This window comes from Pteropus medius, unplaced genomic scaffold (assembly GCF_902729225.1).
Source record: "Pteropus medius unplaced genomic scaffold, Ma_sr-lr_union100, whole genome shotgun sequence".
NCBI classification, from domain to species: Eukaryota; Metazoa; Chordata; class Mammalia; order Chiroptera; family Pteropodidae; genus Pteropus; species Pteropus medius.
The window spans coordinates 19,231,589-19,256,408 of record NW_024344378.1 but is presented as its reverse complement, the minus strand read 5'-3'; the positions used below and the strand labels follow the sequence as shown (position 1 = coordinate 19,256,408).

General features: G+C 48.3%; 2 protein-coding genes across 7 annotated transcripts; both read left to right on the top strand.

The window, feature by feature from the left end:
- The first annotated feature begins 494 nt into the window (after positions 1-494).
- PPRC1 (PPARG related coactivator 1) lies at positions 495-14,592 on the top strand. Of its 3 annotated transcripts, none has more exons than XM_039871395.1 (14): positions 495-713; positions 4,361-4,549; positions 5,110-5,256; positions 5,375-5,467; positions 5,582-8,483; positions 8,782-8,835; positions 9,634-9,691; positions 10,459-10,529; positions 11,502-12,213; positions 12,974-13,108; positions 13,219-13,285; positions 13,399-13,520; positions 13,761-13,912; positions 14,190-14,592. In XM_039871395.1, exons 1-14 carry the CDS (start codon positions 561-563, stop codon positions 14,291-14,293), a joined length of 4,959 nt encoding a protein of 1,652 aa, XP_039727329.1. In that variant the 5' UTR covers positions 495-560; the 3' UTR covers positions 14,294-14,592. The 3 variants fall into 3 exon arrangements, with proteins under 3 accessions (XP_039727329.1, XP_039727328.1, XP_039727327.1); XM_039871394.1 differs by having other exon boundaries at positions 5,375-5,476; positions 10,462-10,529; XM_039871393.1 differs by having other exon boundaries at positions 5,375-5,476.
- Positions 14,593-15,775: 1,183 nt separating this feature from the next.
- On the top strand, positions 15,776-23,892 carry NOLC1 (nucleolar and coiled-body phosphoprotein 1). Of its 4 annotated transcripts, none has more exons than XM_039871398.1 (13): positions 15,776-15,983; positions 17,869-17,924; positions 18,040-18,179; positions 18,283-18,410; positions 18,774-18,939; positions 19,620-19,801; positions 19,886-20,027; positions 20,354-20,482; positions 20,668-20,778; positions 20,869-21,507; positions 21,701-21,807; positions 21,958-22,050; positions 22,211-23,892. In XM_039871398.1, the coding sequence occupies exons 1-13, from the start codon at positions 15,864-15,866 to the stop codon at positions 22,367-22,369; spliced, it is 2,172 nt and encodes a 723-aa protein (XP_039727332.1). In that variant the 5' UTR covers positions 15,776-15,863; the 3' UTR covers positions 22,370-23,892. The 4 variants fall into 4 exon arrangements, with proteins under 4 accessions (XP_039727332.1, XP_039727331.1, XP_039727334.1 ...); XM_039871397.1 differs by having other exon boundaries at positions 18,037-18,179; XM_039871400.1 differs by having other exon boundaries at positions 15,777-15,983; positions 19,620-19,762.
- The last annotated feature ends 928 nt before the right edge of the window (positions 23,893-24,820 follow it).

The following is a 24,820-nucleotide window of genomic DNA, read 5'->3' as shown; positions in this document are numbered from 1 at the left end:
ATTTGGTATAGACGCCACCCTGGATTCCGAGCTGCCCAGATAGACGCTGAGAATATAGTGTTTTGAGATTAAACTCACAGTAGTGCCGCAGTATGAGATTAGGTGAGGGTTCGAGTCTGGAGTGCCGGTGCCCACTAGGGGGTTCTGTTTAAAAATACAGGCCCACTTGGCTTAGGTGAAAGGAATGTACAGTGCAGTAGGTAATACGTTAAAGACGGCGTTCTGATAGCTGGACAAATTTGGAAAATAAAATATGTCAATGTTAGCTCTCCCCTTATTACTTCTCGCTCTCCAACTGGGTCCCTCCACACAGCAAAAAAATAAGCATCATAGTAAGCCTCTAGCACTGCGCTTACAGCGACTACCACTCCCAGGTTCTCTCGCGAGGCCAGTGGCCCCTTTCCGGGCGCAAGTGGGTCTCGCCGTACGGCCTTCTGGGATTCGTAGTCTTGCATTGTCTTCTGGGAGTTGTAGTTCCCTTCTTACAATCGGCAGGGCGAGGCAGGCGACTCGGAGGCGGCGCCGGCTATCAGAGCTGCGCTGGATGTTCGGGGGCCAAGATGGCGGCGCGCCGGGGACGTAGAGACCGAGTCGCGCCGCCTCCGAGTGGGGGCCCTGGCCCAGACCCTGGCGGTGGAGTCCGCGGCAGCAGTAGGGGAAGTCGGAGCCAAGTGCCGTATGGGACTGTGGGCACTGTGAGCGGCGGGGAGCAGGTGAGAGACTGGCTGGCGGCCCGCGGCTGCCAGTAAAGCGGCGTGTGCCGGGCGGTGACACGTGGACGCCACAGGAAAGGGAGGAAGCGCTCCGGAGTCGATGCCTGGTGGCCGTGGGATACCAGTTAGGCCGAGTGGACCTGGCCGTTTGCTGGTGGGACGCGGGGCAGAGGCAGGGTTCCTATGGCCATTACTCCAGAACGCTGGAGGGGCAGAGTCGGGTGTCGGAAACATGGCCCATGATGTCCGGGGGGTGGGGGGGTGTCAGGATTCGGACTTGGAGTCAAAGGCTAAGACCCCCTCTAAGGATGCCGCGTGGGGATACCCCTACCCCCGCGCCGTAGTGCCTTTTCAGAGCCACATGAGGTGGGGGGAGTGATTTCCCCGGGACAACTTGTCTGCTTCCCCTCCCCCTCTAGGCGGCTCCGGCACCCACGTGGGTTGGTCTCGGGGTTAGGGGGGGCCGCGGGTCCACGTGGGGGCGGGGAGGGGATGTCCACGTGGCTCCCGCCCCAGGCTGTCCGGCATCTCGTATCTGCGCTAGAGCCGCACTGCCGGGAACTGGGTGTGTCTCTGTGGGTCCCGCCATCTCCAGCGAGGCTGGGGGCCTCTGGCTGGGAAGGAAGGTAGGGGCTGCTGGAGTCAACTTTGCACAGAGCCTTGGAGGATTTTTTTTTCCCTCCTGCTTTGGTCCACAGCGCCATTAGACAGCGGATGGTGAAGGACTTTCCAGATGTGCGGGGAGCCTGTTCCCTGCCGATGGCGTAGAGTGATGGTTAGGGTAGAGGGCTGAGATTGAAAGGCCGTGGAATGAGCTTCTGGTGGCTTCTGCCTGACCGGCTTGGGGTGGGTTGTGAGTCACGGGCACTGGCGTTTTGGTTGCCTGCAGTCCTGCCTCATTCTTGATTCGAGGAGAATAGGGAGTGTCAACATGTACATGGGACAAGCTTAAGGAAAGGAAAGGGAAGCCCTTTCTCCTCTCACTTTTGCTCCAGCATTTTTCGAGGAGACAGCTAAGGCCTACTCTTGTGAACTGACATACAAATTGAGGTGGTCTGTGTTTAAGGCTCTCTGGATCTCTGGAATTTTTGCTGGGGATAGGAAAAGTTGGAGGCGATTTGAGAACTATTCAACACTAGTTGAACATTTATTGGATGGGAGAATTCTTTCTGTCAGATTATTTTTTTCTTGGCCTTTAATTCTTAAAAAGTTATCTTTTTACTCCTCAGCAGAGGGCTTCTTAAAAGTTCCCACCCAGCGTGGAGGTGGGCAGGACTTAGTTTGAACTGTTATCTCTCTAAAGCAATTAAGCTGAGTTCTTGAAAGCCTTTTTTTGTTCTTTAGGTGGGAGTTTGTCAGGCCTGCCAGGTAAAGTCAGTTCTGGCAAACCAATCCAGGCCCTTGCCCAGGGGAGAATGGCTTCTGGGGCCCTCACTTGGGAGCCACCCACCCTTTCTTCTCTCATTTTCTCAGAAGTCACATCTAGTGGGACTGGTGCTGCCCACCCTTTGGGGGAGAGGCAGGAAGGATCCATGATCCAGCTATAATCCAAGGTGGGTGGTCATTTGGGGTTGGAAAGGGTCCCATGGAGAAATTGTCCTTTCCCTCTCCCCCACCCTCCCAAGAAAGGTCAGCCAGGCAGCTATTTACTGAGATAATATTATGTTCAGACTCGGGATGCTGCCGTAAACCACACACGGTACCTGTCCTATTCAATCTTAGGTTGTTATTAAGCTAAACATAATAAATAATGAGTGAGACAAAAGGAAAGTGTAACATATTTGGGATTGTATAATCAGCAGTAGTAATCTACTCTACAGGGTTTGGGAAAGGACATTTTAAGATCAGACTTGAAAGCTGTGTGCGTAGGTGGGGGACACTTGCATTAGAGGGAATAATTAGGTGGAAGAGAACATGGCTTATTGGAGAGCAGAGACCTGTATGACTGGTGTGTAGATAGACAGGCAGGGTGGTGAGAGGGGGCACACTAGAGTGGAAGGATCTGGTGAGGAAGACGAGGGCCCTGTAATCAATATTAAGGAGTTGAAATCTAAGGCCAAGAGCAGTAAGATGTCATTGGAGGGATTTAGGAAGGGTCTTGGGAAGTGATCAGATTGTAATTTTAAAAGTTTGTAGCTGATTTTGAATCGTGCAGAGATAAGACTGGATGTGGAAAGCCAGTTGGGAGGTTGTTGAAGTTAAGAGATGGTAGTGGCTGGGTCAGTTGTAGCCTGGGCTAGATGATCTTGGTACTCTGAGAGCTGTGCTCTTTGGGGAGTGAGTGATGGGTGAGGTCATGTGAAGATGAGGGTGTCTGACTGGGGCTTCAGTACTTGATGGAAATGATGATGAGTGGTCCGTAGAGCTGGGTATTGTCTTGAGATTCTTGCCCAGCGGCTGGGCTGGGTAGGTGGCAGGGCAAGTTGAGCCTCCTTGCTCACCCAGGAGTGTTTGCTGAGCCAGGTGCTATTCAGCTGCTGGTTATAATTACAGGATTGTGAAGGCCTGGAAGGAATTAGTGCTTAAATTTTGCCACCTTTCACTTCATCTCTGGGCCTGGCCTCCTTAAGTGTCCCTATCTAGCCTTTCCTCTCCCTGGGTATCAGAACTCCTTAACTTGGTTAGGAAAGTAGGTGTGGAGGTGTAGTTACACCTGTTGCTTTTTTTTTTTTTTCTCTCTTGGAAGAGGTACAGAGTTTCCTTTTGCTGCAGAAGGGGCGGGGGGGACTGGCTTGTCAGTGTTGGTTCCTACTCTCTGGCTTTTGTATCATCTGTTTCCTATAGTGGAGATACTTGTGGCCCTGGCCTCTGGCCTTGCCAGTCCCATTCCAGCCACTTCTGGCCCTGCCCACACCCACATGCTTGACAGGCCTGGACGGGTGGCTCCCTGCCTAACAAGGCTGAAGACTTTTCTAGTTCTCAGGGAAGTGATGGGGTGGGGCTTTTCCATCTACAGAGTCAAGCTTTCTCATCTTTTGCTCTCACCTGGTAGGGATAGGGAAGAGACTTTTTTCTCGAGACTACCATTGAGAGGTTGAGTGGCATATTGTAGGGCCTTCAGAATAAAAGCATGAAGTAGGTGTGAACAACTGTGTCATGGATAACCAGGAACTATATGCACAGTTTAAACCCTTCTAAGAGCCCAGAAGAATATAAGCTAATAGAATATGAAGGGTTATTTGCCCCAAAGGAACTTGGAATCTAGTTTTTGTAATGATGTAAGTAATGTCATGGTGTGGGGTAGGGTAAGATGTGATTGACAGAAAAATGAGTGGTATAGCACATGTGAGAATTCTGCCTTCACACTGCCAGCAAACGACTCTTCTGAACAACCTTGATTTTTTTGATGTTTTTACTCAGTTTAATAATCTCTTATGACTCCAATTGTTTCTGCATGGAGTCAAAACTTTTTTTGCCCAGAAGGTCCTTGAACACTGCCATTCTTGCTGGGGCTTTGGCTCATGGGTTGTACTTTTCTCTGCCCAGCAGGTCCAGAGGTTTGGCTGTGGTGGATATTCTGCTAAGTCTGGGGCCATTAATGGAGGGCTAGACACCTGGTTTACAGAGCATATCAATCAGCTGTCCCAGAGGGCCCATGTCCTGTAGCCTTCACTATGCCTTTTTGACTTTCTCCCTTTCTACCCCAGGTGCTTCTGCATGAAGAGGTAGATGATTCTGGCTTTGTCAGTCTGTCTCGGCTGGGTCCCTGTCTGAAGGACAAGGACCTGGAGATGGAGGCACTGATGCTGCAAGATGAGACACTGCTGGGGACCATGCAGAGCTACATGGATGCCTCCCTCATTTCCCTCATCGAGGATTTTGGGAGCCTTGGAGAGGTGAGCTGGAGCTGGGCTTGGGGGTCTTTAGGCAGGAGCTTTGCATGGGAGGCTATGGTTCAGCGGCTCTGTTCTCCCAGAACCATGGCTCCTGGATACCTAACCTGAGTCCTCGAAGTGTGTTTTTTGTCTCTAGGTGAGAGTTGGGCTGCAGGCTGCCAGATTATGTCCCATGTAAGGATGACTCGGCAGGCTTGGACTATCATCCAAGGACTTTACCGCCCTGGGCCCCGGACTTACATGTCCACAGGATTCTTATCCCTGTTTGGAGTCCAGTTCCAGCCTAGCCAAGGGTTGTCTACTGAGCATCTTACTTGAGGGTAGAGGGAGCATGTGAAACATGTTTAAGACTTAATTCTGACAGGTCTCTGTTGACACTAGAGAGGTGGTGGGTTGTGGTAAATTAGATTGGAACCCATGCCTCCTGGTACTCAAATGTCTCCCTTGCAAATTGAGCTGAACTGAGCCTGGGAGACTGATTCTCTTGACATTCATTTCTTTTCAGTGGCTCAGTAGGTCATTAGGGATATTGGTGGGATATTCTTGTTTTCCTGGAGCAGAGCAGGTTATCTCTGGAGGACCAGAATGAAGTGTCACTGCTCACAGCTCTGACAGAGATCTTGGACAATGCAGATTCTGAGAACCTGTCTCCGTTTGACAGCATTCCTGACTCGGAGCTGCTTGTATCACCTCGGGAGAGCTCTTCTGTGAGTGTGGGACCAGGGGAAGGGCATGTATGGTTGGTGCAAAGTAGGCCCATGTCTATGGGCCTACTCGCATAGTTCTGAAACACAAACTCATCTCAGGTCCTTTTCTCCCTCTTAGCTGCACAAGCTGCTCACCCTCTCTCGGACACCCTCAGAACGTGACCTCATCACCCCAGTTGACCCACTGGGGCCCACCACAGGCAGTAGTAGAGTGAGTGGGGTAAGCCTGATCTAGGTAGTCTCAGGAGGGAGGAGTATGTGGGGACAGGTCTGGAAAAAATATATTCTTGAAGAAAACGTCGGTGGCTTCTTTTCTTTCCTGCAGGTTGAGATGCCTCTTGCAGATCCACCTTGGGACTTCTCCCCACCCTCCTTCTTGGAGACCTCCTCCCCTAAACTTCCTAGCTGGAGACCCACAAGATCAAGGCCCCGTAGGAGCCAATCCCCTTCTCCCCAGCAACGTAGTGATGGGGAAGAAGAAGAAGAGGTGGCCAGCTTCAGCAGCCACGTACTTGCTGGGGAGCGTGACAACTCCATGAGCAGCATCCCAGACTTTCCCATGCATCTGGCCTGTCCTGAGGAGGAAGATAAAACAGCAGCAACAGCAGCAGCAGAGATGGCGGTGCAGGCAGCTGGTGACGAGAGCATCTCTTCCCTGAGTGAGCTGGTGCGGGCCATGCACCCATATTGCCTGCCCAACCTGACCCATCTGACATCACTTGAGAACGAGCTTCAGGAGCAGCCAGATGATTTGACACTGCCTGATGATTGTGTGGTGCTGGAGATTGTGGGCCAGGCAGCCACAGCTGGCAATGACCTGGAGATCCCAGTTGTAGTACGGCAGATTCCTCCTGGACCTCAGCCTGTGCTCCTGGATGACTCACTAGAGGCCAATCCGGCCTTGCAGCTGCTTTTGCCTACACTAGAGCCAGAGCCCAAGGAAGCCCTCTGCCTTGAGAAAGAGGAGTTGTCACTGGACCCAGAAGAAAAGCTGGAGTCAGCCTGCTTTTTGGAGCCCACGGAGGTCATGGAGCCAATAGTGCCCAAGGGGCCTCAGAACCTACCGGCCAGTGCAGTGCTGAGTTCCCAGAGAGCTCTAAAGGGCAGAAGGAAGAAAAGCAAGGAACAGCCAGTAGCCTGTACAGAAGGCTATGCCAGGAGGCTGAGGTCATCCTCTCGTGAGCAACCTGCTGTGGCTACAGAGGTAACTTCTCAGGCAAGCTTCTTGCCTCAGGAGGAACTTCAAAGAAAGGTTGGGCCTCCCCGTGGTAGAGGGAAGCCCCGGGCTTGGGCTCGGGCCTGGACAGTTGCCGTGGAAAAGCCTAGCTCTGGGAACGTGGAGAGTAGTGCCGGACAAGCTAGTCCTACTAAAGAGGGTCCTCTAGACCTCTACCCCAACCTGGGTGAAACCATGAAAACCAACCTAGTTCCAGCCCATCTCTCATTGGTTGACTCTGCTCGAGCCGACCCCATGCTACTTAACTCTGCTGAAGCTGATCCTACTGCAGTTGACCCTGTTGTAGCTGAGCATGTACCTGTCGACCCTGCATTGGTTGACCTTTCTTCAGCCAACTCAGAGCTGGTCGACCCTCTCTCAGCTGACCCAGTGCTGATTGAACCAGTCCTGGCTGACTCAGCAACAATTGACCGTACAGTGGTTGTTCCTATCTCAGGTGACTTGTCACCAGTTGATCCTGCCTTGGCCAACCCAGCACCAGTTGCCCCTGTTCCTGATGACCTGGCTCCAGTTAACCCCGTGCTGGTTAAGTCTAGACCAACTGATCCCAGACGTGGTGCAATGTCATCAGCCCAGGGGAGTCCAGCCCCCCAGCTCCTTCTGAAGTCAGAATCCTTGGATTCTCCAAAGGCCATCATCCCTAAAGTTAGAGAGGTCATGGGTCCTCTGAAGGTGGAAAGTGGTACCAGTGCCACAACCCAGGAAGCCAGACCTCGGCCTCTTAGCTTGTCGGAGTACTGGCGACGAAGGCAGCAGCGCCAAGGGGAGGCAGAAGAAAGGAGTTCCCAGCCTCCAGCCGGGAAGTGGCCCAGCCTCCCAGAGACTCCCACAGGGCTGGCAGATATCCCTTGTCTTGTAATCCCACCAGCCCCAGTTAAGAAGACAACTCTGCAGAGAAGCCCTGAGGCTCCTGAGGCTTGCTTTGTGCCTGTGGGTCCCAGCCCTGCTTCTCCTAGTTCTGATCCACCTGCAAGCAAACCTATCACCTCAACTCCCACTGAGCAGGTGCCATCCCAAGAGATGCCATTGCCGGCAAGACCTCCAGCTCCTACTGTGCAGTCTGTGCCCCCCATAATACCCACTGCTCTGCCTTTTCCACCAGGTGGGCTGGGCATGACTCCTATGCTGCCCCTTCCTGCAACTGGGCAAGGGGTTCCTAGTCTGCCCCCACCACCCTTACAGCCTCCTAGTCTTCCTATGTCTGTGGGGCCAGTACCACCTGATCCTTATACTCATTATGCCCCCATGCCACCCTGGCCTTGTTATCCCCCTGTGTCCCCTTCTGGCTATCCTTGCCCACCTCCACCACCAACAGTGCCCCTAGTGTCTGCTACTGCTGGCGCCTATGCTGTTCCCCCCACTTGTAATGTGCCTTGGGTACCCTCTCCCACCCCAGTCCCACCATACAGCTCTAATTGTACTTATGGGCCCCTAGGATGGGGCCCAGGGCTGCAACACCCTCCATTCTGGCCTGCTGTGCCCCCACCTCCTTTGCCTCCAGCCTCTGTTGGGAGAGCTGTTCCCCCACCCAAGGTGGAGCCCAGTGGCATTCCAGCTGGCCCTCCTGAAAGTGTACTTCCTGTGCCAGTGGCTCCTCCCCTCAGTCTTGGGTCAGCTGGTGAGAGAGCTTCACAGATAGAGCCCACCAAGATAGAGATTAAGCCAGTGCCTGCATCTCCCCATTTGAAGCACAAGGTGTCCTCCCCAGTACAAAGCCCCCAGAATAAGTCTTCACCGTGTCTGTATGCTGAGAGTGTGGCTCTTGAGGAGCCTGCATCAGAGAGGCTAAACCTTGAGACCCAGGAGTCCAGGTCCAAGGAGAAGCCCTCCTCTCTTGTTGCCAAGGCTGTTCCTACACCCATACCGAGGCAGAGCACTGTCACCAAGTTGCCTGCTGTCCACCCAGCCCGTCTAAGGAAACTGTCCTTCCTGCCTACCCCACCTACCCAGGGTCCTGAGGATGTGGTACAGGCTTTCATCAGTGAGATTGGTGAGTGCCACACAGTTCAGTTGGTGTGAAGAAGGGTATGGGAGTTGGGTGGGGAATGCCCTCCTCAGAACAGGATAAAGCACCTTGATAGGGCTGGCCTTTGTTGGATTTCTTTGGAGAGTTCTTGAGGTGGAGCTCAGGGTTTGTTTAATTTCTTCCTGCTTTGTGGTGTTGTCTTGGTTTACTTAACATAGTGGGCAGGGGGAGCATAAAGAGGAGTGAGGTGATTTGGGACTTGGGACCTGTGTACTGAGTTGATAGGGCCTGGTTTCCAGTCCTGTGTTTTGTGCTTCCACAGGAATCGAGGCATCGGATCTGTCCAGTCTGCTGGAGCAGTTTGAGAAATCAGAAGGTGAGGGAACGTGGGTAGCTTTGCTCCAACCCCTTTTTGGGCCCAGCCTATAGTCACTTACTGGGGCAGGGGAGAAGAAGTCTAAGGCACTGGAACAGCCCTGTAATTGGAATGGAGAGACAAGATTCACCTGTATTGCCGTCTAAGCCAGGGAGAGGGTAGTGGTACAGCATATCAAGAACTATAAAGACCGATGAAGAAATCCAAATAGGTTGGTTGGTTGGGGTCATTTTTCTAGAGGGAAGTAGTTCTCAAACTAGTCCTTGAAAGACAGGATTTCCTAGAGTGTTTAGTGAATAAAGGCAGAAGTATAGGAATGATTGAGTATGGTGTATTTGGAAGGTGATGGATAGCTCAGCTTTTTCAGTGCAACGCATGGATCTAGGTGCTGTGGAGGATACTATGTCCTGTTCTAAAGGAGCTTATGGTCTAACTGGGGAGAAAAATCTGCAGAAATAAATTGGTAATGGGTATTCATAGTTCAAGGTAAAATATAAAACATGATTAGCGTATAACGAGTAGGCTACAAGACTGGGAAGTTAGGTAGGTCACGTAGAACCTCGAATGTTAGGCTTAGAAGATTCAGTGAGAAGTGCGGACATTTCTGAGCAGAGAAGAGACGTGATTAAAAATAGTATCTGGGTACCTACCAGAAGAGAATGGACCTCTCTGGGGAGCGACTAGTGAAACACGTAGGCAAAGTAGATTTTCCTCCTTTGGGTCTCAAAGTCAGCCCTTTTATGGCTCTTCAATCTGGAACATCCGGTTGGGCTTTTAACTGGTATGGTTTCTTTGCAGCCAAAAAGGAGTGTCCTCCCCTGGCTCCTGCTGACAACTTGGCTGTAGGAAACTCAGGGTAAGTATGGAGACATGTGAAGCGAGTTACCCTACAGCTGTTGGTCAGCAGCCAGCCGGCACTCCAGGACCATCCACTAGATGCTGCTGTTGCAGGGCAGGGATGTTTAGTCAGCTGTAGAGTTTTTCCGTTTCCTCATCCCACAGCCCATCACTACTGGGCATTGTCTTGGTTGGCGAGATAGGAGATGCGTATCTGCCTCTAGCCGATTCTAGTTTGGGGTTCCAAATGTCCTGGAGGTGCCTTTTATCTTCTGGCAAGTCGTGCCTTTGGGGATTTCTTTTTCATTTGACAGACTTTAAACTTGTTCAACATTGGTGATTGTATAAGATAAGTTGGGGAAGTTGTTTATTGCTAGGGCTTCCCTGACTTTATTTAGAGAACACAGGCACCCACTCTTCCAGCACTAAGAGGCTATTTTATTTTTCTGGTTCATGTTACCCCATCCTATTCTGCCAAGCATTCCTCTCCACATTGATTTTGGGTTGGTTTGAGCCGGGTAGGCGAGGCTCCTGGCTTAAAAGAGGTGGGGGGTGGTATTCAATGTCATAGTCGGCCTGCCTCCTGGCATTGGGCAGAGATGAGCTGAGACCCAGTCTACAATTCAGTCACTAAGGTGCCTTTTGTGCTGGAAGAGAATGATAGCGACAGTTTGTGCATCCTATTCCTCTCTGCACGCACCCCTTCTCCATTGCTTTGTGAGGAAAGCAGATGTACAGGATGTTGAGGAAGCAATGAACCAGGCTTTCCCTTTTCCCCCCTGCCAGCAGCGTTGACCCTCCCCAGGAGAAGAGGCCCCTAGACCGGTTACAAGCCCCAGAACTGGCCAACGTGGCAGGTGGGTTCAGGGTGGGGAACTCTGCCTTTGATTAGTTTATGAAGCAAATGTTTGTAGAGCCCATTCTGTACTAAGTATGTGTAGGTGTTGGGGACACAGATCTGATCCTTGTTCTTGAGGTGCTCGCGGTCCAGGGGGTAAGTGTGTAAAATGAGTTGTTGAGTACCTGAGGCTGTATGTTAAAGAAACCTTATGGTTTATAGTGGGGTCTGATGAGGGTCAGGGAAGGGTTATATGGAAGGTAATTCCTAAAGCAGAGGCTTGAGAAAATCACTGATACCAATTAGGTTTAGAGGATGGAGCATTTTAGGTTGATGGAGCAGCTTGAGTGAACTGAAAGAAAACCAGCCTGGTATATTTTGAGGAAATATGAATGGTTCAGTTTGGCTGGAGTGTAGTAGCTGATCAGGGTGGTGGGTAGAGAGCTAAAGCAAGAAATAAAGCTAGAGGGGTAAGTAGGAGGTCAGGTTTTGAGAACTTTGGATGCATTGGTAAGCTATTTAGACTTTATCCTGTGCATTGAAAAAGCTTTACTACATTGGTTTTTGGGTCCTCTCTCCAGCAGAAATGTAGAAGACAGGTGGACGGGTGTGAAGCTCAAGGTAGGGGATCATGGGAAGATGATTACATGAGTCCAGGCAAGATGCAGCCAGAAGTCAGGTAGTGCTAGGGGGAGAGAGCGGGTCAAGGAATGGAGAGGTAGACCAGACAGGACCTGGTTACTAGCTAGATTTGGGCAGTGAATAGTTGAGGGGTTCAGGAAGACCCTTGCTGCCTGGGTTTCCATTGCTGGTCCCCAAGATGGAGATCTTGGGGGAAGGAGTACTTGCAACAGTGGGAGAAATTGGGCTATTGACCATTGTTGGTGTACTTCGTGAGATGAGGTGGGGGTCTCTGGAGCCTGTATATGCAGTGTTTGGAAGTGTAGAATCGGATCTCATCTTGCTATCTCCATCCTCCCTCCCCTCACAGGGCTCACCCCTCCAGCAACCCCTCCCCACCAGTTATGGAAGCCCTTGGCTGCTGTTTCACTGCTGGCCAAAGCCAAATCTCCTAAGTCCATCGCCCAGGAGGGATCCCTGAAGCCTGAAGGAGTTACAGAGGCCAAACATCCAGCTGCAGCCCACCTCCAAGAAGGGGTCCATGGCCCTAGTCCAGTCCATGTGGGCTCTGGGGACCATGACTATTGTGTCCGGAGCAGGACTCCCCCCAAAAAGACGCCTGTCCTAGTTTTCCCAGAGGCGGGCTCGCGATGGAATGTCAAACGCCATCAAGATATCACAATCAAACCGGTCTTGTCCCTGGGCCCAGCTGACCCACTGCCTCCACGCATAGCTGCCTCTCAGGAGCCACTTGATCACAGGACTAGCAATGAGCAGGCAGATCCCCCAGCCCCTTGCCTTGCCCCATCTGCCTTGCTGTCCCCTGAGGCCTCACCCTGCCGGAATGACATGAACACTAGGACTCCCCCTGAGCCCTCAGCCAAGCAGCGGTCAATGCGCTGTTATCGAAAAGCCTGCAGGTCAGCCAGCCCCCAAAGCCGGGGCTGGCAGGGCCGCCGTGGCCGCAGCAGTTCTGTCAGTTCTGGGTCCAACCGGACCAGTGAAGCATCTTCCTCATCATCGTCGTCTTCATCCCGATCCCGGTCCAGGTCCCTCTCCCCGCCACACAAGAGGTGGCGAAGGTGAGCTCTGATGGCCTGTTAGGTCTTCTCCATTTAGGAAGTTCATGTTCTCTTCTCTGGTTTACTTTGAAAGCTTTTGCACATTGAGTTTGATACTTTAAGGCACTATGGCTTCTATTTCAGTCTTTGGCTTTTGTCTTCCTTTCCTGGATTGTCGAAGGTGGTAAGCTGTGAGAAGATAGCTTCTGTTTCCTGTTGGAGTTTGGGGTATCCCTGAGGTCTCCTACTTCAGTGAGGCCTGCCTTGGGGAGACCTTTCGGGTTTGATCTTGACCATGTTGATTGTTTTACATACTATATCAGTCCTTGTTTCTGGTATTTTCCTGTTGGTTTGTGGGAAGGTCGGATCATGGGTTGTTAATGGCAGACAGTCCTTCCTTTAATGTTCTGTTAGGAAAGAGTGGGCCGATCCTTTGAGTGTTACTGTGGCCTCATCTATTTCCTGGCAGTACTTTTTTCTTAGTAACAGACCCAAATTTCCCCACTTAGATAAAGAGGCCTTTATCTCTTTGAGTCTCTTTTTCTTCTTTCTGATTTGTTAAATATTTTCCAAGTTTTAATTGTATAACTGAAAAGAAATTATGCCAAAAGTTCATGAGGGCTTCAGTTTGGTCATCTGTGAAGAGTTTTTCTAGATCTCTTCTGCTTTCTTTTGCCTTTGTTCTGGAGCTTCCTTACATGGAGGCAGGGCTGGGGCCAAGGTGAGGTAAGTGGAATATATCTTCATTCCCAGCATTCCTTTGTGCCCTTTTATTCACCAGGTCCAGTTGCAGTTCCTCTGGACATTCCCGAAGATGCTCTTCCTCTTCATCTTCCTCCTCATCCTCCTCTTCATCTTGTTCCCGAAGCCGGTCCCGCTCCCCATCCCCCCGCCGGAGAAGTGACAGGAGGCGGCGGTGAGCATATGTTCAGGGAGTCAGTATATCTGAAATGCAAGTTCCTGAGAGTTCTGAGACTTGAGTTGTCTAATGTCTGGGGGACTGATAGCACCTTCTTCTCTTGTCAGGTACAGCTCTTATCGTTCGCACGACCATTACCAAAGGCAAAGAGTGCTGCAGAAGGAGCGTGCAATAGTGAGTAGAGGAACAGGTCATGGGAGGAGGGGGCTTGCCCCTGAGCCATGAGCTTAGAGAGCCATGTGCAGCTCTGGCCCTGGCTCATGGTGTGTTAATTTTCTCCAATATAGGAAGAGAGAAGAGTAGTCTTCATTGGGAAGATACCTGGCCGCATGACTCGGTCAGAACTGAAGCAGAGGTTCTCTGTTTTTGGAGAGATTGAGGAGTGTACCATCCATTTCCGTGTCCAAGGGTAAGCTTGAGCTCTAAGGTCAGGATGTCCTTTCTGTCTCATTCATGATGCTTCTTTCTTTCCCCCTTGCTCTGGTGTGCTGGTCTATGTAGGACAGCTTCATTTCTGCATTCTGGGTTGGCCATTTGGGGAATGAGAATAACCACTCTAGTCCCTCTCTGTACCCTGGGGTGCTGTTTCTTCTTCATGGCATGTGCCCAAATAGCCAGCCTCAGCCTCGTGCCTTGCCCTACCCACCAGTGATAACTACGGCTTCGTCACTTACCGTTATGCTGAGGAGGCATTTGCAGCCATCGAGAGTGGCCACAAGCTGAGGCAGGCAGATGAGCAGCCTTTTGATCTCTGCTTTGGTGGTCGCAGGCAGTTCTGCAAGAGAAGCTATTCTGATCTTGGTGAGTGGAAGGAGGCCCCCTGAGGCTTTGGTGTACTTATTTTCACCAGGAGGGTTCTCAATCTTTTGAGTGGGTTAGGCTGAGTTGTTTTCATCTGATACACAAATAACCTAAGGGATGAAATGAGAAGAGAAACAGGGGCACTCATCTTTTTGACTTACAATCAGGGTTTTAGCTCTATCCATTATTGGGATGGGAGGTGGCTGGCCAGCCGAGGACCCTGTGGTTGGGAAGTGTGGTCAGAGACCTTGATGTTTGTCTCTCTCTACCTTTATAGACTCCAACCGGGAAGACTTTGACCCTGCTCCTGTAAAGAGCAAATTTGATTCTCTTGACTTTGACACATTGTTGAAACAGGCCCAGAAGAACCTCAGGAGGTAACCCTGGGCCCTTTTCCCCTCCCCCTTTTCTTTGGAGGTGTCCAAACATCTCCATCCCCCTCCCCAACTCTAGGGGAGAGAGCTGCTAGTGAGGAGATGACTTTTATAAAGAAATGGAAAAAAGTGAAATAAAAAATTGTGTTAAATCAGATTTTTTAAAGGGTATTTGTTTTTTATAACAGGCATCAAAACAAGTTAACTTGCATTCTATGTAAGGTGGATGAGGTTGAGGGGTTCCCCAGTGTTTGGAAGATATAAGTCACTATGCAGACTAATAAACATGAACTAGAGAACTCCCAAGTGCTGTTGTGCTTCTTTCATTCTATGGTGTTGGTGTCAGACATACTCACTTCTGCTCTTTGAACACAATCAGCATCATGTTTACCTCCATTGAGTTCCTAGGACCCCTCTTTGGTTAGGTGCAAAATCCTGTTGGACTTGAAACTTGGCTCCTCAAAGTGTTTTTTCAGTGAAATCAGTCATCTAAGGCAGTGCTTCTCAAACTTCAAAAGGGCATTTGAATCATCTCAGGATCTTTTTAGAATAGATGAGATCCTGCATTTCAAACAAGGGGATGCTGATGCTACACTGTTCTAGGAAGGGGTTTTAATACCAAGGACCTAGACGAAGCTCAACACTTGTTCCAAACAAAGGTTTTCTAAACTGAAACGTGTGCACACATGTACCATTTTAGCTTGAGTACAGTGCTTGGCATACAGCAGGTACTCAGATGTTTAAAGAATGCATGCATGTAGATCTCTGGAGAAGAGGGAGATGTAAGAGTTATATCTAGGCTAGGGGGAATATCTATTTTGAGAAAGGCAAAAGAGAGGTACCCACTGTGCATCCCTACCCTTCCTGAGGGCATTAATGGGAAGTAGTCAAGGGATAGTGGGTAGGATTGCAAGGATTGCTGTTTGCCAGGGGTTCTCTCATGTGTAAGACATGACTGAGGAAAGGGCAGTTTGGGTGATCAACATCCCACCTCTACCACGGGTAATCTGAAGGATCCTCTGCAGTGGAGGTTGGAGTCCGAAGGCTGAGAAGGGGTTTCCCTGGGTATTGGCGGCAGTGAAGATGAATGGTGGGAATACACTGGCGGCGTGGAATGGGGACGGTTGGGAGATCTTGTGACCAACTCGAGAGGCCAAGGACAGCTTGAGCCCGTCAGTCCACCCATTACTCTGGAACATGAATCCCAGTTAGGGCGCGGGAAACGGCTGCTGGTTGAAAAGTTTCCTCCAGCGGAAAGGGCGCGGGTAGTCCGGAGTTTTCCCGCCACGGCCGAAAGCGTGACCCCTGACGTCAGGGCTCCGCCTTCACAAAGTGGCGGACGGCGGGCTCCGCCCTTACCAAGATGGCGGCACTCGTGGGACCGGAAAGAGCTTATAGATTTCGCCTTGACCCTGCCTCCGATGTGGAGGCGGGACTGCCCTGTGGAGTGTGCCCGCCCCTTCCTCCGTGCGCCCGTGCGGCGCGATGGCGTCACACGGGTCCGTCCCCACCTCTGTTGGTTCCTGAGTTCCTGAGTCGTTGCGTCTGCAGCGGTAGTGACGCGTATTGCTCGGAGGATGGCGGACGCCGGCTTGCGCCGCGTGGTTCCCAGCGACCTGTATCCCCTCGTGCTCGGCTTTTTGCGCGATAACCAGCTCTCGGAGGTGGCCAACAAGTTTGCCAAGGCAACAGGCGCTGTGAGTCCCGGGCCTGGGGCATGGGCCGGGGTGGGATGACCACAGCTCCGGGCCCTGACGTGCTTAGGTTTCCAGGCAGAGAGGTCCCCACCAGTCCAATGTCTGCAGAGCCTTTGTGCCGAGCTCTTGGCGGTGACCAGAGAAAGCCCAAAGTCCACGAAGTCTGACTAGATAGTGCTGAATCTTGTTTTTCTTTCTGGTGAGTGATGGCAGTGGCGGCAGCGTGGGACCCTCGTGGCCCAGATCACGTGGCTGACGGAGTGCGGCGAGGAGGGAGCGCCCTGACCCACAGGGGGCAATGGAGACTCCTGGTTTCTTCTTTGGGCTTTACTATGGCTGATGCAAAGCATGACTTGACCTTAACTCTTATTCCAGGACTCAAAGATAGATAAATTTGCTTTAGAAGGTTGGGATTTTCGTTAGCAAAGAAAATGAACGAGAGTAGAGTCATGATTCTGCTTTTAATTATACTGAAGCAGGATTGAGTACCATAGCCCTAACCAAGCAGGCATAGTAGTCGGCTTGGATCTTTGACTTATAGAATCAAACAAATACAGGTTTGGGACCAGGCTCTGCCACTTTAAGATGTATGACCCGAGCAGCTTGCTTAAACTGTTTCTATTTCTGTGGGGATGTTATCATCCACTTTCTAGGATTTTTGTGAGTTTTAGTAACATGATATATAGAAAGTGACAATCCCAGTGCCTGGTGCTCAGGAAGCATGGATGAATGAAAGCTGTGATAGATTGGGTAACTTAGGATGTTCCAAACACACGTAAAAGGAAGATTATCAGGGATGTGAAAGGTTTAGAATCTGCATCTCAAGAAAAGCAGATATGATTGCATGGGAAAAAACCTTGGGAGAGTAGATGGTCTTTGGCAGTCTTAGTCTTTGACTGTCTTAGTTTTTGACTAAGGAGACTTGTTTTTTGTGGCAGAATCAGGCTGCACAAGGGGAGAATCAGATCAGCCTCAGAAAGGACTTCTTTAAGCTGGGGCAGCCTGCCCTGTGATGTGATATAACTGCTTTCATACTGGAACTATTTGAAATTTACTGTTAGGGAGGCTGCAAAGAATGTTTCCAGAGAATTTACTGGGTGGACTTGAGCCTTTGAGAATCAGGATTTTTTTTTTTAATGTGGCAAAAACTAATCTTTGTGGAGAGCTTATTAAGGGCCAAATGCTTTTTCCAGATATAAACCTTTTGTATGCCTTATCTCTTATCCCCTCAACAACGTAAGATGTATAGTGTTATCTCCATCTTGTAGAGAAGAAAACAGTCTCAGAAAGATTACGTAATTTGCTCAGGATCACACAGTAATTGGCAAAAGTGAGTTTCACATCTATACTCATCTAACTCTGATCCTGTACTCTTGTGTGTCCTGTAATGCCTTGCCATTTTTTTGTATCAATAATATATACCAGTGTAATTAGTAGCTGGATGCAATTCTGTGTTGAATATATGACATAGATTTTTACTTCTCTTGGAGGCTGTTTTTCAATGATAAGGTATTACAAACCACGTTGCAGCAAATACCCTTTTATGTAAATGTGCCCTTGTTTCATGGGTAAGATAAATTCCTAGATTGCTCAATGATATACACATTTTAAAAGGCTTTGATAAATAGGATTGTTAGGTGGGGGATAGATGGTGCCAGAAACTATAGGAATAGCCGAAGGTTTTGATACCAAAAACTGGGAAATACTTCAGAATATTTTTCTCCCAATTTGTGCAAGTAGAAGTCTACAAAGTTGTAATATTTATATGAACTATAGCAGGTATAGAACAGGTAGCTTTTAATGAGAGAAAAACACAAAATCTGATCTACCCTAGAATAACCGGGATAAAATTTTTTTACCCAGTTTTTTCTCTTTTCTCCCATAGACCCAGCAGGATTCCAATGCCTCTTCCCTCTTGGATATCTATAGCTTCTGGCTCAAGTAAGTCTTCTCTGTACTACTGTGGCTATTTTCTCGCCCTCAAGTGGGCTGGGCTGTGCTCTTTGGTTTGGGAAGGTTCTGATCACCCAGAAGTTAGTATAATCTACCTCAGCAGGTCCACCAAGGCTCCAAAGCGGAAGTTACAGGCAAATGGGCCAGTGGCTAAGAAAGCTAAGAAGAAGACTTCATCCAGTGACAGCAGTGAAGATAGCAGTGAAGAGGAAAAAGCCCAAGGATCTCTAGCTAAGAAAGCTGGTAAGGCCGGGCAGGGAGTTGGGCTTAGCAGTTCCAGGAAAAAGATTTGTAGTTTGCGTATACAGCATAGCTGATTCTTACTTGGATCTATGCTTTTGTTCAGCTGTACCTGCCAAGCGGGCTATTCTGCCTCAGCATCCTGGAAAGGCTGCAGCCAAAGCATCAGAGAGCAGCAGCAGTGAAGAATCCAGTGATGATGAGGAGGAGGACAAAAAGAAAAAACCTGTTCAGGTTTGAAACTTTGAGAAGGAGTTGGGTTGCTTAAGGGATCTGAAAGAAGAAACTTAATATCTTGGTTTCTAGCTCGTAACCAAGGAACGATGGTAGGGCACGTGATTATGGGACAAGTGTTTTGTAGATAGGTGTTGAGAGCTCTAGTCAGGGACAGAGCCAATAGATCAAGTGGTTAAACATTTAATTCCCTATTAAGATTTTATTGTCCTTTTTATGTGCTGTCCTGCTTAGCTTTCGCTTGCTTCTACTGCTCTCTTAGCCCCTAAAAAATAAAGAGCCTAGGAAGCTTCCTACCTTACAATGCCCTTTGGGTACCCAGAAGCTCTTGCAGATTCTACTCATTGTGTGTTTTCCTCACAGAAGGGAGCTAAGCTCCAAGTCAGGGCAGTCAAAGCTCCTCCTAAGAAGGCTGAGAGCTCAGATTCTGATTCTGACTCCAGCTCAGAGGATGAGGCACCAAAGAACCAGAAGCCAAAGACAGCACCAGTGGCAGCTAAAGCTCAGGCTAAAGTTCCAGCCAAACCAGGTACTGTTTCTGTTTCTAAAAGGCCGGGCTGGGGACCACTTTACTCTGGGACTGGTGTTTAAATTGCTCATTCAGCACAGGAGTGAAATGGTACTGGTTGTTGAACCAGAGGTATTGATTAGTGTGTTTTATTTTATTTTTTTAAACTTTTTATTAATGAGTAAAAGGTTTCATAATTAGAGGCTCGTAACGAGAAAGTTTGCTACAATTTATATTTTTTACAGTGGTATGTTTGTCATCTTTTAGTTGCATTTCATAGATATATTCCCACAAATTCCATTCTACTGTGACCACTTATACCTCTATTCTTTGTGTTTCTCACTACCATTTTTCCTTCTGCATCTTTATTCCATAGGACAAACGAGAATTTTTATTTTTTTCTGTAATTTTCCTGTGATGAAGGTTAGGTTATGATTTATAGCAGCTTCTCTAGAAGTTGGAGTGAAAGACTTCAGAGGGCATATTTAAATTATTTGCATCATGTAATCTTTTAAAGATAGTTTTATTCCTGAAATTGGGTGGGAAAGACATCCTTCGATACAATAAACTACAATAGTCTACTTTATGCCTACTCTAAAGGCAAGAATATTGATAGACTCCTAAATTCTGAGCTAATGGGAAGAAAGTTTTTATGGTCCTTTAATTCCTTGATACTTCTTACACTATTTCTTTTTTCTTAGGCACACCAGCTCGAGTAGCACCTAAAGTAGCCAATGGCAAAGCAGCCAGCAGCAGCAGCAGCAGCAGCAGCAGCAGCACCAGCAGCAGCAGCAGCAGTAGTGATGACTCAGAGGAGGAGAAGGCAGCAGCCATCCCCAAGAAGGTCTGGGGCATAACTTCTACCAGGGAAGGAGAGACCGGGGTAAAGGGGAAGGTCTCTATTTCCTGGCAGGATCGGTCGTGTCAATGTTTACCTGTGGTAACTGATTTTCTCTGTATGATGCAGACTGTACCTAAAAAGCAAGTAGTGGCCAAGGCCCCAGTGAAAGCAGCTGCTGCCCCAACCCAAAAGAGTTCCAGTAGCGAGGACTCCTCCAGTGAGGAGGAGGATGAGCAGGAGCAGAAAAAACCTGTGAAGAAAAAACCAGGTGACTGGACATGGCGAGTCAAACTGCATGACTGTTGCCAGGGCCTAGTTGTAGGAGAACCTCTGTAGTCACCACGTGGACCCCTCCAAAAGAGCTTCTTGACATGACAGCTAGTTTCCCCCAGAGAAAGGAGAAAGCTACATTACCTTTTATAACCTAGACTTGAAAATGACATGTCAGCATCCCTGCCATATTCTCTTTGTTAAAAATGAGTCACTCATTCTAACCCTTACTCAAGGGAAGGGGTTAAGCTCTATTTCTAGAAGAGCAGTATCAAAGAATTTGTGTATGTATTTTGAAACCACCATACTGTCCTTTTTAAACAGGTCCCTATAGTTCAGTCCCCCCACCTTCTGCTCCCCCACCCAAAAAGACCCTGGGAACCCAGGCTCCCAAGAAAGCTGCAGAAAAGAAACAATCTATGGAGAGCAGTGAGGACAGCAGTGATGAGTCTGGTGAGTCATCATAAGTGGTGAGTGGGTCTGGGGGGTGTATGAGGAATAGGAAGACAAATACTTTGTCCCTCTTTTCACTGAAGCAAGACAGGGATAAGGCTCTGTGTGGATATATGCATCCTTCTCTTTATTGCTCCTGGTTGGGTTGGGACTCGACCCAGTTTAATGCCATAGATTCTCTCCAGATTCAAGCTCTGAGGAAGAAAAGAAAGTGCCAGCAAAGGCAGTCATCTCCAAGGCAGCCAGTAAACCAGCTCCAGCAAAGAAGGCAGCAGAGAGCTCTTCAGATAGCTCGGGTAAGGCATATGGAGGCCCTCAGGGCAGTGGGAGTTCCAGGGACTCTTCTCGGTCTGATCTAGGGAGCTATTCATTCTATTCTTATTTAGACTCTGACAGTTCTGAGGATGAAGCTCCTGCTAAGTCAGCCAGTACCACCAAGAATCTTTCAAGTAAGCCAGCTGCCACTCCCAAGCAGCCTGCAGCTAAATCAGCCACAACTCCCAAGCAGCCTGCAGGCAGTGGCCAGAAGCCTCTGACCAGAAAGGCTGATAGCAGCTCCAGCGAGGAGGAGAGCAGTTCTAGCGAGGAGGAGGAGAAGGTGAAGAAGACTGTGGCTACCCCTAAGTCTAAGGTGATGGCCAAAGCAGTTTCATCATTGCCTGTCAAACAGGTCTCTCAGGGTGATGGGGACAGCAGTTCTGATTCAGACAGCTCCAGCAGTGAGGAAGAGGAGGAGAAGACGTCTAAACCTCTAGTTAAAAAGAAGCTGCAGAAAACAGGAGCTGTAGCCCCTTCCAAGCCAGCCTCTGCAAAGAAAGTAAAGGCCGAGAGCAGCAGCAGTTCTTCTGATGACTCCAGTGAGGAGGAGGAAGAGAGGAAGCCCAAGGGCAAGGGCACTCCTAGACCACAAGCCCCCAGAACCAATGGCACCTCTGCACTGACTGCCCAGAATGGAAAAGCAGACAGGGACAGCAGCGAGGAGGAGGAAGAAGGGACAAAGGAAGCAGTGGTAATTGCTAAGCCAGGTCTGTATCCAAAGAAGCTGCCTCGGTATCCTGCCCTCTCCCCTACCCCGCAATCAGGATGGGATATATACTCTTCGAGGATGGGGTAGAAAGAGGAGGCAAAATGACTAGGTTCCAATTGCAGGCCCTTAGTGTGGGAACCTGGACAGAAGAACAAGAAACTGGTCTCCTGAGTCTGGCTTTTGTTTTGTAGGTTCAGGAAAGAAGCGGAAGCAGATTGAGGCTGCCACAGAGGAAGAGACTCCTCAAGCCAAGAAGATAAAGCCTCAGACTCCCAATACATTTCCAAAAAGGAAGAAAGTAAGTTGTCTTCTTCTCAGAGCCAGCCTTTTAAAGAATAGAAAGAAGAATCTGGGATCATCTTGACAGCTCTCTGCCTGGCCTGGCACAGGAATCCTTTTCTGTTATCTGACCACTCCATTTTTAATTTCCCACTTCATTCTTCTCCAGGCAGAAAAAAGGGCATCATCCCCATTCCGAAGGATCAGGGAGGAGGAAATTGAGGTGGATGCTCGAGTGGCGGACAACTCCTTTGATGCCAAGGTGAGGAGAAAGGGTGTTCATCATTCTTGAAGTGGATGAGTTAAGAGAGAGGACAGTTTCTGCTTTGGATGGTTGGGAAGCTCTCTGGGTTCACCTTGCCTTGAGCAGAAAAAGACAGGGCCCTGGTATCCTTTGTGTTAACCACCTCTCTACTCACCAGCGAGGTGCAGCCGGAGACTGGGGAGAACGAGCCAATCAGGTCCTAAAGTTCACCAAAGGCAAATCCTTCCGGCATGAGAAGACCAAGAAGAAGCGGGGCAGCTACCGGGGAGGCTCCATCTCTGTCCAGGTCAATTCAATTAAGTTTGACAGTGAGTGACCTGAGGCTATTATAGTGAAGCAGGGTTGATGATCTGAGACTACTTATTTTCCTCAGTGGACCTATTAGGGAAGGTCTTGATGAGGACAGTGGTCTAGAATAGGTCCAAAGACTTTGCATCAGAACATCTCTGGTCCTTTTCTGTGTTTGTAGTTTTATACAGTTTTGTTTTTGAGTGTTCAGTAGCAAGGACAAGTAAGGGGAGTGTTCTTTTATAAGAAAAAATTGTTTTAGTTGTCATCCCCTTTTCCCTGGTCTGTGGAAATCCTCATACTGAGAAATTTGTATATTTTATATTAAATTGTTTCCTATTGATTTTCGTTGTGATTTTCAGAAGTGGGTTCCCACAGATAAAAAGCTATTACCCAAGACATAGTAAAGGTCATCACATGTGTGAATTTTTATAATTGGAGAATTCTGCCTATGTGAGTGCACATATCCACATTTCATTCTTCTACCCTTCAGCCCTGGTGAGGGGCAGTTAAGAATGGTTAATGTATATATGTTAAGCATGCACTGTGCAGTTCATTCTCTTTCATGGAGTCTAGGACGAAGTTTTCAGCGAGCATGGACTTAGCTACTTTTGGGGGTAAAAGTCACTTTTGTTATAGATCAAATTCTGGTGTGGTGTGAATGCTGTGGGGTCAGTCTGAATATTTTGTTTTCTGTAATTATCATTATTACATAATGTTTGCAGTACATGTTTTTTAATTTGAAAGCATAAACTTTTCTGTTCAAAGACTTGTTTTGATGGCCATTTAGTTGCTACTAAATGAAGGACTGCATCTCCTGATTTTTTACATTTTAGAGAACAAAATAACATTAATTTGGAAACTATATATCACTTGGTATTTCTGTCTTGTTAGCAGTAGTGATACAAAATTCGTTTCATTAACTCCTACATGGTTGGAAATCACTGATGAAGCAATGAAAGAAGAAAAACTATAATTAACTTAAGTCCTCAGTAGGAATTAAGTTATATTGTCAGGTGAATTTATAGGTCACATGTATGTACTAATGGAGATGGGAAGAACCTTTACAAAACATATTATCTGGTAAAACTTGAGGAGAGCAGTTGGGAGAGCCTCCTAACAAGATTATTGTGGCTTATAGTTGGCACATGGGAGCATTTGATGTGCTTCCTTCAGTAACAGTGCAGGTAATGATAAAAACCAGTGAGCAGAGATATGACTCAGGCCAAGCTGCTGATTGTAAAGCTGTAGGACATGACCGTTGGGAGTGCTCAGCCAGAGCAAGATGGGGAGGGAAGAGTCATCATACTCTCTGGAGGTTGGGCTGTCCCTGTGGTGGGAAGGTGTACCTCAGTTTCATGGACGGTGTAGGTCTTAAGTTTAGCCTCCCCTTGTTTGGATTCCATATTCGCCAAATAACCTGGTAATAACCTGGTTTTCCATGTAACTGCCTCTGGGTAGAAAATGCACTGTTTATGTGCTGACATTGGTATTTCATTCTGCATGGTAAAAGTTAACTACAAAATAATAAACTGTCCGGTTTATAATGTGTCTTGGGAGTTTTATTATTGTGAGTCCGAAGCCCTCTCACCTCCTACTTAAACCAGAACAGTTTGGCTTTCATTTAGAGGGCTGAGGTCCAGATCTGTGACTCACTTAAGAGCCTTCTTGGCCATACTTTGTCTCACGGTGTCTTTTCCAGTTAATAATTCAGCCGATGTGTAGTCTTAATTGGGGCTTGACAAAATGGCTTGTTTTTGTATGGCTTAGGAGCTAAGAGTGTATTTCACATTTTTAAAAGGCTTAAAAAAAAAAAAGTCAGACTTCATGTGGCCCATAAAGCCTACAGTATTTACTATCTGGCCCTTTACAGAAAAAGTTTGCTAACCCCTGCTATAGATTGGTGATTTCATAACACTTGCTGAAAATTAGAATCATCTGGGGGCACTTCTAAAATCACTGATACCCAGGGGCCCATCCCCATTGAGTCAGACCTTGGTGTTCTGTGATAGGGCCTGAGTGTTAGCTCTCAGGTGATTCTAATGAGCAATCAGTATTGAAACCCACTGATCTAAGTATTTGCTAAGTATTTGAAAAGAAATGAATTGGTATTTCTTTCCTTAGGCTTCCATTTTCAAGTGTACTCGTTAAATCTTATAAAGTGAAAAGTAAATTTCCATCTCCTCTTAGCCCTGTTTCCTGGGACTTGATTTTTGTGTCTCCTCTGAGAGACAGAGTTTCTCTGTCCTATGTGTATCTGCTGACCTTTTTCCTTATGCAGTTACTTGCTATATGTGGTATTTCATAACTTTGCAGCTCATTTCATAATACAGCAGCTTATTTTTAATGACTATGTTGTATTCATTGTATGGAAATAGTATAAGTTATCTAAACTAGTACCTTATTGGTAGATATTTAGGTTGTAGTATTTTGCTCATACTGTAGATTGCAAATATTTTTTCAGGTATTTTTATCCTAA